The sequence below is a fragment of the Oryzias latipes genome, chromosome 16 (assembly GCF_002234675.1).
Source record: "Oryzias latipes chromosome 16, ASM223467v1".
NCBI classification, from domain to species: domain Eukaryota; kingdom Metazoa; phylum Chordata; class Actinopteri; order Beloniformes; family Adrianichthyidae; genus Oryzias; species Oryzias latipes.
Window position 1 is genome coordinate 24,293,597 of NC_019874.2, and position 16,242 is coordinate 24,309,838.

General features: G+C 37.1%; 1 protein-coding gene across 1 annotated transcript in view; it reads right to left on the minus strand.

Moving 5' to 3' along the window:
- man1c1 (mannosidase alpha class 1C member 1) overlaps positions 1 to 16,242 on the minus strand; it is a 187,778-nt gene that overhangs the window by 101,372 nt on the left and 70,164 nt on the right. The window contains exon 2 of the mRNA XM_004078309.4: positions 2,966 to 3,062. Within this exon, the coding sequence (XP_004078357.1) occupies positions 2,966 to 3,062 (97 nt within the window). The remainder of the gene's footprint in view (positions 1 to 2,965; positions 3,063 to 16,242) is intronic.

Consider the following 16,242-nt stretch of genomic DNA (forward strand, 5'->3'; position numbering starts at 1 on the left):
ACTGTATATATAGTGATCCTTCTATATTGTGGTTCACCATTCACGATCGACTGTTTCCCAGATTAATTTCACACGAATTTTGTAGTTTTTATTTATTTATTAATTTATTTTTTTAAACTGTGTTCTGCTTCTTGAGATATATATATATATAGAGAGAGAGAGACAGAGAGAGAAAATGTTGCTATCTGACAGGCGTCTGTTGACATGCTAATTGGTCAAAAATAATTAGACTTTTTGATGATTAGATTTTTTTTAGTTCTACCCAGCAGCCATTTTACAGTGAAACCAACTTAGAACCTCGCAGGAGCTCCCAGAGCCCCACAAAGACAGTAGATAAGTCTGAGCTTTCCAAAGTAAATGAGTGGACATAAACACAATTACTTTGAAAGCATATATCAGCCTTACAATGTACAATGCCTCTACTTAGTACTGTAGCTGTGATCAGCAGTAAAAATCTGACACCAACTTATGAATCAAAAGCTCCGCTACAATAAAACAGCTGTTAAACTCCTATGTCAGGAATAAATCCAACTTTAAGCCCAAGTTTTTTGTGATTTTTTTAAAATACCAAGGAGACTATGACTGTTCCTGATAATGCATGCTTGCATTTTAATAAGTTAATAGAAATGTACAGCTTTGAGTCATCTTTCAGTCTGTTTCTAGAAAACCCAGCAGTTTGTTTTCAACTGTAAGCGCCCACCATCATTTCCATCATTCCCTCAACATTTAATAATGACAACAACACAGCTCATTAGCCATCAGTGGCCTTCTGTCATTCATTCCTAATGAAGCATAGCACTGGCCAGTGTAATTAAATAAAAGCCTGAAAAATCTCTACATGTTTCAAGTGAAAAGGGAAACTTACAGCTGTCGTTATCAGATGTAACAAAATAAAAAATTTTCATCAGTATGTTAAGCAAAGGAGTCGGGAATGACAAATTCAAGGTTTTTATTTGTGCTCACATATACACATTTCCTCTATAAGTGGCAGATGAAGAAGCAAAACATATTATGGAAGAAAAAAATGAGAAAGAAATTACCAAATAGTTTTTCAAGTGAAAATATCTATTGAAAGACTTTACATTTAGCTACCCGCTTACTTCAATGTCTACAATAGAGCAAGAAGAATATTTCCTAGTTGTTCGATTATATTTTCGTCTATCATTTCCAGATGTGTATATAATAGTGATAAGATGCTTAAATGATGAGTTATGCAAATTCATAAATTGAAAAAATGTCTACATCCATGTAATACCTTTAAAAAATTATATTAAAAATGCTAAAAGCAAAAATGTCATTCTATTTAGGCTACTTCTTTAGTGAGGTTTTAGTTTTACTCAAGTATTACTGTGTTGTAATATTGGGCTATAAAAATATAACTGAATTCAATTAAATAATTTAGCTTCTTCCCACTTCCTTCAAAGCAATGAAACTATTTGACAATCATTTTTAATGGATCCAGTGTGCCATGTGTGTGTTCTGTATCTTGTTGTTCATCTTCCTGCTATCCCTTCAGGGGTCACCACAGCGATTCAGCTTTCACAGGTGGTTTGGCAGAGATTTTTACGACGGATGATCTGTCACAACCCTGAATTTTATCCGGGCTGGGGAGCGGCACACAGAGACCCAGACGTGGCCCCCTTGTTGCTACATAGTTGGGCTGTGGCTTGAAGGGTCTTGCCCCAAACACTGTGTGTAGCTTTGCAAATATGTCTATTAATTATTAGGAGTAATTCTAAATTTATTTAGTTGCTTTCATTTTTTTTATTGCAAACAATTTATGACTCAATATTTTAAGTCTATGCATAATTAATAATTAAGTTTTTAGGCGTACACTCGCAGTGGATCAGGTGATTCCTTTTGTATTTTATGCTTTTGAAAATCAATTATTTTTACCAAGAATTATTATTACACAGATGATGCAATCTACACTTCTCAAATTGGCAGACTTCAAGCATGTGCTTCAAACTTCATTCTAAATCAGTCTTTGAGTTATTTCATAGTCCTTTTCTCTTCAGAAAGTAATCCTGGATTGCTTTGCTTTGAAATGTAAGCCATCCCATGATTTAAAGACCCACTTCAAACTGACTCACTGTGACAGCTTTAGAGGAGTGAGTGCACCAAAGTGAACATATTTTCAAAAGACATGGCATCATCGCTTTATTAATCTTGAATTTCTAGACATGAGATGCAGCGAGACTTGAGAAGTGAGAGAAACCACCCATCCAATTCTTATTAACAGCAGATCCAGCTTTTATTAAGGGACTGGAATATGGTATTTCCCTCGAGCACAGCAGTGTGAAGTGACTGATATGCTCCACTAAGGAGGACCCTAAAACCTCTCTCGATCTAGCACCAATTAGTCTTGTGGGGTCTGTCACTCCCCTGGCAGCCTGGGAGGCCTGCTGTGCCGACTGAAGGCTAAGAAAGATGCCAACATCTCACAAACAGGTAAGACGTCCTGCACTTGATGTAATTCAGCTCTTTAAAAAAAACTTCCAAACACAAAAGTCTATTCATCTACGGTAAATGTTGCATTAGAACACTTGTGATGCAACTGTATTATTCATGGAAGTTAAAAAACATCTAATACTGGAAATAAAACAAATATCTCTACCTTTTTTTATTTGTTTTTTGCAAGGTGAACTGGTTTGGAATTTTTGCTCTAAAAGTTTGCTTGAAGGGAAAAATGCTGCTTAATTTTATTCCGATATAAATTGCTCCAAAATTTTACCTCAAGTTGAGGCTTTGCAAATCAGGAAAAACAGAGTAAGACCCAATTTGTATTCCTAACAGATTGAGCTACTTGTTTTAAGACTGGAATCTAAATATATTTAGCTTTTTAGTGGTCAGTCCTAGTTTGCTCTGCTTAATAAATCAAACCTTCAGATAATCAATTTATCAATTTTCAAACTTGCCGGAAGTGCTTTTCAATCATTCGCGCCGTTGAAGTATAAACACTCACCAAACATGTTGCCAATATGCCCATTTTTGGTCAAAGGCCGCAACTCATTCTTGCCCCAGGCGTAGGTCTTATAGTTGTCCCAGGCAAACTTCATCATCTGCAGAACAAGCAAAGGGCAGCAACATTCGTCACAGGGCGGAAAAAATAAGTCATTTCTCCAAACAAAATCACATATAAATTGGTTTAGTTCAGGGTAAAGGCTATGATAGATTTCTGATAGATTTATGAGGACTGGATAAAGGAACAAGCACAGACTTACAGCACATTAATCACACTGCTAAACAAACAGCTGAAATTTACCCTGAAGCCTCTCTTCCTAATTAAAGATTGAACACTGCCACCGATGAAAAACAACATCAGCAGAGGATGAAAAAAAAAACACTTTATAAAGATTTTAAAAAACATCTATTTTCAAAATATTTATTTAAAAAAAATCTGCAATCACTACAGACATTTACACACAAAATATACTCATTTAGAAGCTTTTGTGGTTTTTGCAAGTATATTGTTACTACACGAAGCTGGTTATCAACAAAGAAAACATAGCCAATCCACTTAAATCCACAAGATTAACTTTTATTTTGATGCATTTTTCAAGGATTGCATCCCTCATATCTTCAAACATGCTCAACAAATTAGTCAGCAAGTGAAATACAGTCTGCAGCATAAAAATGCTCACTAAAAAAGTTTTAAAAAAGGAGCATGGTTGATTTTTAAAGACTTTTCACTTCTTCCTAAAACTTTTCTCTGCTATGGAGACATTGGAGACTTCACGTGTCTCACTTTTTTTTTTTTAAATGCATGCTATCTGTAGTATTTTAACAAAAAGAGGGATTTTTTTTTTCTGAGCAAAGGCAAAAAAAAAAAAGCAATCCAATTTAATTTAGAAGTTTTCACACCTCTATCAACTGGATTGTTCAAATAACCTTTGAATTCTTTCATCATGAAGGAATCGTTGGTGTTCAGGTAGCTAAGATTTCATTTCAGATTAGTCAGAAACCATTTCATCATGTTCAACCAACAGTGCCAATGCAATTTCGGATTTGGCATTTGTACTCCTGCCCACATTACGGCACCATGTGTAGCAATTCACTCACTGATCAAAACAAAACAAGACAAAAAAACAACAAAGTCCGCCTCACACAATGAAAACCAGCATATCTACCAAGTTTTACACAGAACTGACAATCTTTCATGAAGGCAACCCGTAACTGTTGTAAAATCTGAAACTTTGCCGTTTCTGCAGATACAGCCTCATCTGCTGAATATAAAGATTGCTTTCTGCATTTTTTTTCTTTGAGATTTCTTTCATAGAAGCAAGATGTCATCGCTATCAATGAAACAGATGAAACAGCAAACAGACAGATGCTTTACTGCAACATAGTCAAGAACAAAAATAACCCCCCCAAAAACCCCATTAAAAAACTTCAGCTTTTCTTTTTTCATTCCATTCATGCCATGGATGTTAAGGATCACTGATGAATGACATAGCTGCCCTGGCGGACAAATTAAGGTGAAGACAATTTTATTTTGTAGTGGCCCCTCGCTATAATGCGGATTGGGGTGTTGCTGTTTCGTGGATTTTTTTAGAGCACTTTTGCAAGATTTTTTTAACCATTTCATTATAATCTGCATCCTGACTGGTTGTAGACCAGTGTCAATCAATCTTCTCCGTGTTGTGTCACCTGTACAGAATGCATCCGGTTTGTCGTATTTGCATAAATCACTACCGGCCTATTGGTTTAATTCAATGATTTCGAATTTACCTATCAATATTTAAACTTTTAGAGTTTAAACAAGAGAGAAAAGCGTGAAAATGCTAAATTACTGACTGGTCAAAGTGTCGAAGTGAGGGGCTTTACGGCATTAAAACATTTAAAAAAGCCAACTACTTCGCAGATTTCATCTATTACTGGTTATATTTTTGAACGCAACTCTGCCAACATTGTTTTCTATTCATAAAACAGATCATATCTGAAGAACCCAACTATGTTTAAAGAACTGTGTTCATCTCACAAACATGAATAAACTTGACAGCAACGAGTTGCATAGAAAAATAAATGACAAGTATTTAACCATCAAGATGCAATCACACCATTTTATTTATACACTATATATTTAAACATTTTGACAAAATGATTTAATTGAACTTTAGTCTCCTTTTACCAATGATTTAAAACTGGTAAATCTATATTAAATTAAAACTAAAATATGATATTTAAATTCTTTCCTGGTACAAAATGATTATGCGTGAACTTAAATTAAAAAAAAGAATGATTACGCTATTAATCTAAATTATAATCTAATAAGAACACCTTTTTACATTTTTGCATCCATAATTGGAAGCTGTAGCGAAGAATTATCATGCTTCGTCCTTTACACTGTAAGTTGAAGATGTTCTGTAGCCAGGTAAATGTAATGCACACTTTTTGTTTCATGTTTCAAAACCATCTCCAGCATCTTGGAACAGAACAAATATCACATTTTGATGTCCCGGCTTCAAAATGATGTGAACCCGTCTCACAATTCCATGTGATTCTTTTGAGTCAGAACACGTGCAGCTTTGCTTTTATGCCAAAATGTCAGCACAATCAAACTGACACTTCTTACAAATAGGCCCCTCTATCTCCTGCTGTGAGACAAGCATGAGGCTTCAATCCACTGGGGGGGTGGGAGGGGTTAGATGTTTGCCTTTGTGCATGACAGCAGGGCCACAGACTGTGTTTGTGTGTGTGGGAGGACAGAGGTCACACACCTGCTGGATCACTGCTGCAACAATCCATCATTACAACATTCCACTGATCAATAGGAGGCCACCCAAAAGAACAAACGGAACAACGAGTCCTTTTCAAGGATTTCGAGCCACAGACTGACAGGATTCTGACTGTACTTTGGGTTAACTAACTGGCCAGCAGAGAGGCCGAGGAGATCAATAACTGAGCACAGAGCCAGTGATTACAATGAATCAGGGATACCACATGTCAATAACAAAATTGGATGCCAGAAGTCATGCACTGAGAATCCCAAATAGGGCAGAGCAAAATACTTGATATCTTTACTTAAAACACACACACAAACACACACATGCAAATGAGTCAGTCAACCAATGTCAAGGAACTGCTGTACCTATAGTTATGAAAGCACATTTACCACAATCATAGTCATGTAGTGCAGCAGCTTAAAGACCCACTTGGATGAAAATAGTGTTTTTGGTGTTCTGCAGAGCCTCCTCTGATTAATTGCAGATTTAGTAAGCTCTAGATCCCTCTTAATGTAAGGTGAACGTTAAATGTGTTGTAACTCATGCTTACACAACTAGGTTTTCACAAGTACTCCAAAGCTCTTCCGTTCCTAGAGTTTACCATTCCCAGAGCTCAGGGACGTGTTGGTCCACATCAGCTGATGCACAGAGGGAGCTGAAAACATGTGAGTCATGGAAGGCAATCACTTCAGAATAAGTGGCTTTCAATGCAGCGCTCATACTGTTTTCAACAGCAAAGGTGGCAGTTCGATTTTTTTTTGGTGACATCTAACCACTTTGTTAAATTTGGACTTTCTGTACTTTGTGGCCACTTGAAATGCTTTTAAAGCCGGATGCATGAGTCACAGATATATAAATAAATAAAGTTTGAGTTTGAGTTTGAGAGAGAAAAAAAAAGGTTCATACTTAAAAACTTAAAAGGAAGGTGCAGTGGAAAAGAACCATCTGTCACATGTTAAAGAGCATCTTATCGGAGTTTCCTCTGAGGCAACAATGTTGGGGAATAAAAAGGAGATAATAAGCAACTTGTAAAGCAAAAAGCGGTCACATAGGAGCCACTTTATAATGAGACTGTGCTTAAGGGCCAGCTCTAAATCTGGAGCTTAGATCAAGCGATACGTCTTACTGCAGGATTGAGATCATTCGTAAATAACCTAAGTCAAAAGCAACAAACAAGCTAATATATGAAGGTACATAAAGGCACAGTTTTCAGGGTTGGTGGTGTCCACCTGCCAGTTTTGTATTTATTTCACCCTCTGGATAATTAAGATGCACAAAACTTGTTGGGCAACAAAGTTTCACATCTTTGTGTGACAACTGTTGACAAGTCCACACCAAAGGTTTCTCTTAGACAGTTTTAAAAAGGTGGAAGACAGAGAATACATCAAACACTACGCAGAGTCGATGTCGGTGGTAGAAAACGCACAGAAAATGAAAGCACACATCAGTTTCATAGGCAATGATTGACAAGAGCTCCCCAACAGAGATCAACACTTGTCTTGATGTCCCAGAAAAGCTTAAAAATGTCAAACCCCGCATGTGGTGGTGTCGATTGATCTGTTGCAGGGTCTTAAAGCTGGGAGCAAAAATTCAAAGTAACTGGATCATTTTTGGATATGTTTTAGTTCTAATCTAAAAGATCTCTTACATTTTGATTGATAAAGCATTGTAGCCACACAAACTACTTTTTTAATATAATACAGGTGTAACAGATGCAGCAATAAAGATGTACCTGGATTAAATAGAAACGTTTGTTGTACATTTTCAAAAATTAAAAATACATGAACAAAAAATGCTTAAATTCTATGTAAAAATTTAGAAGTGATTCATAAGATATCTTGTTTTTCTAATAAAATTGGCATCAACCATGATGCTTTGGCCATCTAAATTTTGGTGTAATAGTCATACAAAGCAACTCTATTCTGGGGAGGATTTTTGGTTTATATTTAATAAATCACCCCAGAACACAAACTGCTGTGTCATCACCTAAAACTCATCAGGACCTTTGGCAGAGAAATCCTGGGATCAGCTTTTCTCTCCTTTGTTTCTCCCAGAACTTCCCACATAAACTGGAGTGTCTTTCATCGTCAGGCTTCAGGACCAGACCTGCCCAGCCATTTCCTGCCTATTAAAACAACATTTATGGTGAGTGCTGACGGATTCCTCCAGGCAGCAGCTAAGGCCATCCTGAGTCAGCGCAACGCAGGTCGATTACAAACATGCCTCCAAACAAGTCGACCAGGCTGCACTCAGCTGTGAATCATCCATGCATGGAATTAATGAACATCAGGGATCTCCATTAGCCAAAAAGATCCAGTCATGCGTTTGTTTTTTCTGTTGCTGAGTAATGCTGTAAGCAGAGAGGAGGGTATGCATCAAAGTTATGACATCTCAAAATAAATATATTTCAGTCTCACCAAAACAAACCAATGAAGCCACAAAATATAGAAAGTTACCATAAGCAAAAGCACAGCAAAATATCTCCCCATTAGAATTGGTCCACAGAGTGTGATTTACAGTAACTGAGTCAGCATGCTTTGGTAGGCTCAGCTGTCAAGGCACATAATTTATGGAAATCACTGTTCCAGTAAAGTACAGGACCTGCACTGAGCTTTACAGATTACAAAATGGGTTTATTTTTTTCAGTTAATAAGAGCTGTTCTATCATTGAATGTAAATGTATTTATTTATATTTCCAGGTATGCATCTCCCAGAGCCTTTTGTGTTTTTATTTACTCCAAGTCAGTTTTGTTTGTGCATTTTCTAAATTATTTGTGTGGTCCCTTCCGCTGAGCAGGACTGAATCCTCATCAAGTCTCCTCGTCAAGGCGACCTTTTAGGAAAATACATATAATTATTTCAAATTTAAACTAATTATTCATGACAAACTGACTTATAATTCGATAATTATTACATAGTGAGATCTCAACTTTTTTGTGATCCCTATAATGAAGCACTGTTCAGGATTAGTATTTATATAAACTGAATTAAAATAGACTTTGTGTATTAAAAAGCAAGGAGCATTGATTAACCAAATAAATTGACCAGTTTAACTGCCTGATCAGCCAAATAGTTGAGCGCATTTTGCAAACATTTTTGAAAAGATTGATTTTAATGCAATCAAATCAGAAAAAAGAATATTGATTTATTGTCTTGGATGTGTTTTTAAAGGGTAAAAAATAAGATTTTTTTTTTCCTTTTTTGAAAAACTTTTGGGAAATTTGACATAAACTGGATGTGAATATCTGCTGATGCTCAAACCACTGACTTCTGATCATAACTGCAGAAACAGAGATATACTGCAGTTAGCTGGGAAAGACCGTTGACTGTATATGAGAACTGGACCGAGTCAGGGTGACGTCACCAATCATAAATGGCTCTCTTCCGGCTCCAACCAACCAAAGTCAATTCAGGCGCAAATTTTATTTTTTATTTTATTTTTTGCAATATGTTGGATCCAGACTACGTTGGTTAGCTGTGATTGGTCCACAAAGGTCTGAATCATCGTTTTCATTGTAACCACTCTTGCCAATCAGTAGTGAGCCTGTTGGAATCCCACACCCCTACCACTGAAAGGAGGCTCGGGAGAATGTTTCAATCAAATGTTTGGAACGTTCAACATGAGACAACATGCTTTTACCGAGACATCTGATTGGTCAGTTGATAACTTGAATAACATGCACGCCATAAAAAATATTACAAAAAAAATTAGGATGATCAAAAACATGTTAAAAAGGTTTTAGAGCAAGAATGGCTGCTAATAGCTTTTATTTTTTTCAATAGAAGACTATGGAATTTCAGCTTTTTTTTTTTAAGTTCAAGAATTTTCTAAAGGTGCGGTCCCTATTAAAGGAATTTCAGCTTGATCTTACAATCAATTCTTCATTTCACAAAAAAATGCTGGTTTATTAAGTATTTGACTCCCAGGTGAGAAAATCAGGTCATAAGGATTTTCCAAAAAGCCCAAAAAACTGCTCATATTTAATCTCTCTTCATGTGTATAAACCCAAAAATTAACATCTGCAAACTCAAACCCTGTACAGAAAACTGTCTAGACTGATGACTCGACACGTTGAGGGTACTGTTTGTGCGCTAAAGCACTTAAGGCTCCAGTCAAACTATTTTCCTGCCTCTCACCGTCCACGGATCACTAGATTCACCCGATCAATACACCTCCTCCTGAAAAGTTGATAGAAATTGAAGGAGAGGAGACCTGAGTGGTTTCCACGAAGACTGGAGTAGCAGGAACTTTCCCATGATGCATCACAGACTTCCAAGTAGACATCCTCCACTCCCAACCTTCTCACAGACAACAGTCTCTCCTCACAAATTAAGCCAACAGTGATTTTCATTAGGGCAGATGAAGGGAATTAGTTGGAGAGAACAATAAAAACTATAAGAGAGCCTTCACAGTGAGATTAGGGTAAGAAAGTGGAGGGATAATGGAGAAGCCAGGAAAAAAAAGCTGTGAAATAGGGACGCAGAGAAGTGGGTAGTCATTTGTCTTGAAGACATTGCCAATTTGAGTGGGCCGCCTGTGGAAACGTTTCTTCTCTAGTAGTCACAGTCCTGTGGTGATCCTGATAAAAAGCTGACTATGCATTTCAGAAGTGAATTCATGATGCTCTACACACAAAAGAGAATACTTTTAGCATGAAGTAAATGACGGGGTGGCACTTGGAACTGCTCAAAAGCATCAGGAAATCGGAGCTATTCCACACAGTTTCCACCTGTTGGTGTACATTTTATTTCAATCTGTATACAAACAATTGAACAAAACTATATGCTTCATTACTTTCAATTTTTATATTTACAAAGAAATGTTATGTTGTCAGATAATAAATATAATATTGTGCAATGAAAACACGCAAATCAACCTGCTTAAGGTAAAGGTGTATTCAGACTGGAAAAATCCATTGTTCCGGATCTTGCGTAGGGTCTGGATTCCGACTGGCATCAAGCGGACTATTCTGCTAAGGATCAAAGCTTGAGTCATTGGCCAGGAAGTACGAGGGCGGATCAAAACAAAAAGAGAAAGACGTGCTGTGCTTTACTATTCTGATCTGGACAGTTAACTTATTAAAACTTTACACAACACGGAGTCAAGTACCAGTTCTGAACATCGAGAACAACACTTTTTAATTGTTACTTTGGTACAGTGGAGGTATGGTGCATGGCGGTTCCTGGGAAGGAGACGTTTAGTAAAAGCTATTTTTTCAATTGCTTTCACTAAACACAAACGATTTATAATATATCTCTAATTGAGAAACATAATATATAAAAAAGGGACCAAAGCAATTGTTCTAAATACAGTTTTAGTCATTTTGGAGAAATTGTGGAATAAAATACCAGGTAAAAAAAAAAAAACAATAATAATACTTTTTTTTTTTTTATCTAGAACACAAAAAAATTTGCCGACAGGCATCAAACTTACAAGAGGGATCTCTGCAAAGTCAATATTACATTAGAGTTAGACATATACACATTTATTTTGAGTTTTCTCTTAAGCAGTGACTACTTTACTGCAATTATTTTTCATTGCACTCAAAGATACTTTTACAAGAAAAATACAAGCTGCCAGGAACGTCAGCCATGTTAATCTTGGAGTTAGCGGTTAGTTAAACATAACAAGTGTGAAAGGTTCGAGCTGTAACAAAGTAAAAGAAATGCTCTCAAAGCTATTAACTAATGGCTTATCAAACTGGCAGAGCCTCACACCAGGTTTCAAATTCCACTGATCCCTGACTATGCTGGAAGCTTTAAAACACAGTCTTTCCTCAAATAAATCTTCAAACAGAGGCAAGCCTTTGAAGTTCACGATGCCATGAGTGTGTCAGCAACACAACCGCTTTTATTTTAAACGTGTGACTTCAGGAGCTTTAAGGAAATATTCATATTTTCAGTGGAAAATGATCTTATATGTTTTCCCAGGATTTACTTTCTCTTATTAAAACCTGTGTATGGTAAAAAATGTTTCTCAATTTGCTCATGAAGATAGAAATATAAAGGATGAATAAAATCAATGAAAATGCTGGCCAGAAACCACAGCAGAGTCCTTAATTCTAACACAAATTAGGAAATAAAAGAAGCAATTAAGTGAAAGAATGCAGAGTTTTCCATATGCAGGGCTCAAGACACCTCGTGAAAACCAATTCTGAAACTCACCCTGCAGATAAAATGTACAAATAAGGAGAGAAACTTTCACTTTGAGAGTCTGTTAATGTATTATCACTACAGGCACCAGCAATTTCAAACGCAGGAAGTATTTGCACCATGAGCACAGGTTGAAGAAAGCCATATATTCTGTGGCTCTGCCTTTGAGGTAGCAGAGAGCCATCAGTCACCCCGGCAGTATCGTCTGACAGCCCTATTCTCTCACTTTAATAAAAAATCCCAACTCGGAGATGAGCCCATTTTCAATGCTCAAGCAATAAAGCCTCAGCTTCCTCTCCTTCTGCCTCAATCACACACATGCCGGAGAAAATGTACCCACACTCCAGAAAATCCCCCCAAAATCATTCATTCATCTTCTAAATCTATTTTATCCCTTTTGGGGTCACGGAGCTGCCGGAGCCCATCCCGGCCACTCCTGGGCCAAGGCAGAGGACATCCTGGAGAGGTCACAAGTCAGTTGCAGGGTCACATATCACACACCCATGCACAGTCATATTCATACCTAGAGGCAATTTAGACTAGAGTGACAAATAAACCTGAAGCATGTTTTTGGATGGGGGGGCGGGGGGGGGGGGGGGGGGGAATCCCAGGAGAAATCCCACGCATGCACAGGAACATGCAAACGCCACACGACATTTTTCTCACACCACTCATCACTGGAAAGCTTTTGTTTGGACTGTATGCAGTCTGTGACTAGCTTATAATGCTAGCGTTTAATGCAACGATTGTCTAGCACATAAAATCAATCAATCAATCAAACTTTATTTATAAAGCACTTTTCATATAAAAATATAACACAAAGTGCTTTACATTAAAACACAACAAAATATAAAAACAAGCATGATGATTAAAAATAAACAAGCACAAAAATTAAAAAATAGGGCCCCCTTCCCCGCACCTGGCCCCCCACTCCTTTCACACCTCCCAACCCCTAACTGACATTGACATTGAGGTCATACAAACCTCAATATTTACTCAAAGTCAAGTAAAACCATCCATAAGACATCCAGAACTGACATAAGTTTGTTTTTTTTAATTTGGGTCTTTCATTTTGTAAAATATGCATTAGTAAATCAATGGGAAGTCACAAATCTAAACTTTTTGAGCAGATGGCAAACAGGAGGTGAACATAGTGAATGTAATTACATACATACATACATACATTTTTTTTTTTTGACTAAGTATCACACTTTTACCAAACTAAAAAACAAAAACATTGAAGATTAAACTCTGTCAACAAAACTGACGGATTCTGATCTTTGTATTTACAACAGCAACCTCTATTGAAATTAAGAAAGCCCACGCTAAGCTGGGAAAGTATAGTGTGATGAAAGAGCATTAGAAGCTTTCATAAAGCTCCTATGGGATCACTGGCCACTTGAAATGGTAATCTGAATGTTTTTAGAAGAAGGCTATATGAGAAGTTAAAAACTAAGATTTAGCACATCAAAGATGAATGTAGCTTTTCAGACATGGGAAAGCAGCGCAGATATTAAAAACACGTTTAAGGTCTGGCTGTTGTGCTATTGACCCAATTCAAGAAAATGAAGCAGCTGTTCTGTCAGTGCTAAACAAAACCACGCCCGAAGCTCCTCAGGACGTTTGAGCTTATAATGCCTAAAGGTGGTTCAGGTGGAAAACAACCATCGACCTAAATAAAAAAAAATAAAACGGCCTCAGACTCTGAATAGAAGCTGCATCCCCAGAAGCAGCGCAGGAGTTGGCTCAATACACGTTAGATAACAGCTGCAAAGGATTTTGGGATACCATCGAGACATCTAGTGACAAAGGTTGAGGTGGAACATGTTTTCCCAAATGCTGACATATTCTAGTATTCTGACATGTCTGTGGATAAAGTGCAGTTTTAAAATGGACTGTAACCAAGTGCAGTGTCCTCATCCGCCAGCATTTAAGGAACCCAACGGGTAAAAGCTCACACCTGAAAGCCAGCATGAAGAGTGGAACCAATTGCAATACAAAGAGGGCAGCCATGGTGGTTTAGAGACACATGCTGAAGAACAGAGAGCAAGGGCCAAACTGTATATTAAAGACTTTGCCCATCCATTAAAGGGCTTCGTCATTTGTGTGTCTGAAAAATGTTTCATATCTGTAGAAAAGAAATGCTCCTTCTGTAAAAAGATTCTGTAACTGTAGTAACAAATTTGTGCGTCAGTAAAAATGTAGAAAAAAACCCGTCCGTCCAGTAAAAATACTTTGTGTGTGAAACATCATGCAGACATAAGAGTATGTGGATTGATCTACAATGAAAAAACCCAGGTTACAAGTGCCATTCTTTTGCTTCCCAATAAATCAACCCATCAGCAGCCGTTCACTAAGCAATCAGATGCATGACATCCGTGAAAAAAAAAAAAAGAAATTAAGGTTATTGATTTTACATGTTTTCATCTAGACTCCTTCATGTCTGTTCTCCTGGCTTGGATGTCATACAACTGATCAGCAGGTCCAAGCAGCACACCGATTGGGTGACAGTGAAAGGCTGCTGATTAATTGATTTACTGAGAAACAAAACCATTGTACTTGTAACTTGGGTTTTGTCATTTTAGATCAACATGTGTGCTCCAATATGAACATGGATAAAGCATTTTTACGGACAGTTTTTTTATAAGTACAAAATCTTTTAAACAAACACCTAAATCTCACATGACAAAACCTGACAATACAGACAATTGCAAAAAATCTAAAGTTTATCTAATCTAAAATTTAAAGTTAAGTGCATTAGAATGTAATGTAACCACAGGGTGTTCAACCTCTTGGCGGAGACGGACCTTTTTCATCAGCCCTAAAGTCAAATAAAGTTGTACTAACTTAGACTCAAATTTGCTTTTTTTTTTAAACCTGCAATATTCTTTATGGAGCCCGTGTCCTGACAGGGAAAAAATAAAATATATCTTGTTCCCACAAATTAATATCTTGCTCCCACAAATTAATATCTTGTTGCTACAAAATAATATTCCGTTCCCTCAAAATACTGTTTCGTTCCCTCGAAATAATTCATTTGTGCGGACAAAATAATTAATTTGTGCAAACAAAATAATTGTTCACGTCATAAGTCATTCATAAACACGGATATGCTCTCCGTCCGGTCGCAAAAGCCGTTTCAGCGGCCACGTCCGTGTCTCTGTGACCCACATTCGTTCAAGAAAGGAAAAAGAAAAACAAGAATGATCAATTTATTATTATCCCAATGAATACAAGAAAAATATAAGATTTATGATATGTAGGCTTGCTGCTTTGCCATACGATTCACCGGACATAGCTCATAGCTCTGCCGCGGAGTGCTTGCTTGTCGTGCCGGCATTCGGGCAGCTGGCTGGCCGGTAGACAGCCAGCGAGCGGATATTCCATTTTAGGGTCGAATAGGAATAATAATATTCAGGACTTGTCTTTTATGAACATACTCGTTAGCAGTCACTTAACATCCAGCTACATGCTACGTATCCCATCATGCATCACACATATCCCATAATGCATCTCAACCAATCAGCCTTATGACGTGAATAACAGGTTTGTGATGGGTTAGGTCGCATGTAGCCTACTAGCCTTTGGATGTAAAGTGACTGCTAAGGAGTATGTTAATACAAGAAAAGTCCTGAATATTATTATTCCTATTTGACCCTAAACTACAACATCCAGTACCGCAGCTGGTCATTGGGACAATAATAAATTGATTATTCTTATTGTTCTTTTTCCTTTCTTGAACGAATGTGGGTCACAGAGACACGTAAGTTCCTGCTGAAAGCGGCTTTTGCGGCAGGACAGAGAGCATATCCGTGTTTATGAATGACTTATGACGTGAATAATTATTTCGTTTGCACAAATTAATTATTTCGAGGGAACTAAATAGTATTTCGTGGGAACAGAATATTGTTTTGTAGGAACAAGATATTAATTTGTGGGAACGATATTAATTTGTGGGAACGAGATCTGTTTTATTTTTTCCATGTCAGGACACGGGCTCAGTAATTCTTAGCCTTTTATATATTGTTAAAATTACCGATCAACATGTCAGACAACTTTGAAAAGAAAACAAATGCCTGCAATACAAAGAAAATAATCTAAAAATACCTGCTACAAATAATAAAAAAAATAAGATGTCAACATGTGATTAATGTTGGAATCATGGCTCGTGAGAGGATAAAAGGGAGAGAGGAAGCTTCAGAAGACAGTTAAAAGCCGTGAAACAAAAGATTACGACAGAGAAGGCCATTTTATCTTTTCTGTCAGGATTTGCCTCTCTTCTGGCAGAGTGGGGTGTCTGACTAAACAGCAATCATCTGCAACCTCTCTTTTGTTCTCTTACAAATGCGAGTCTGAGTAAGAT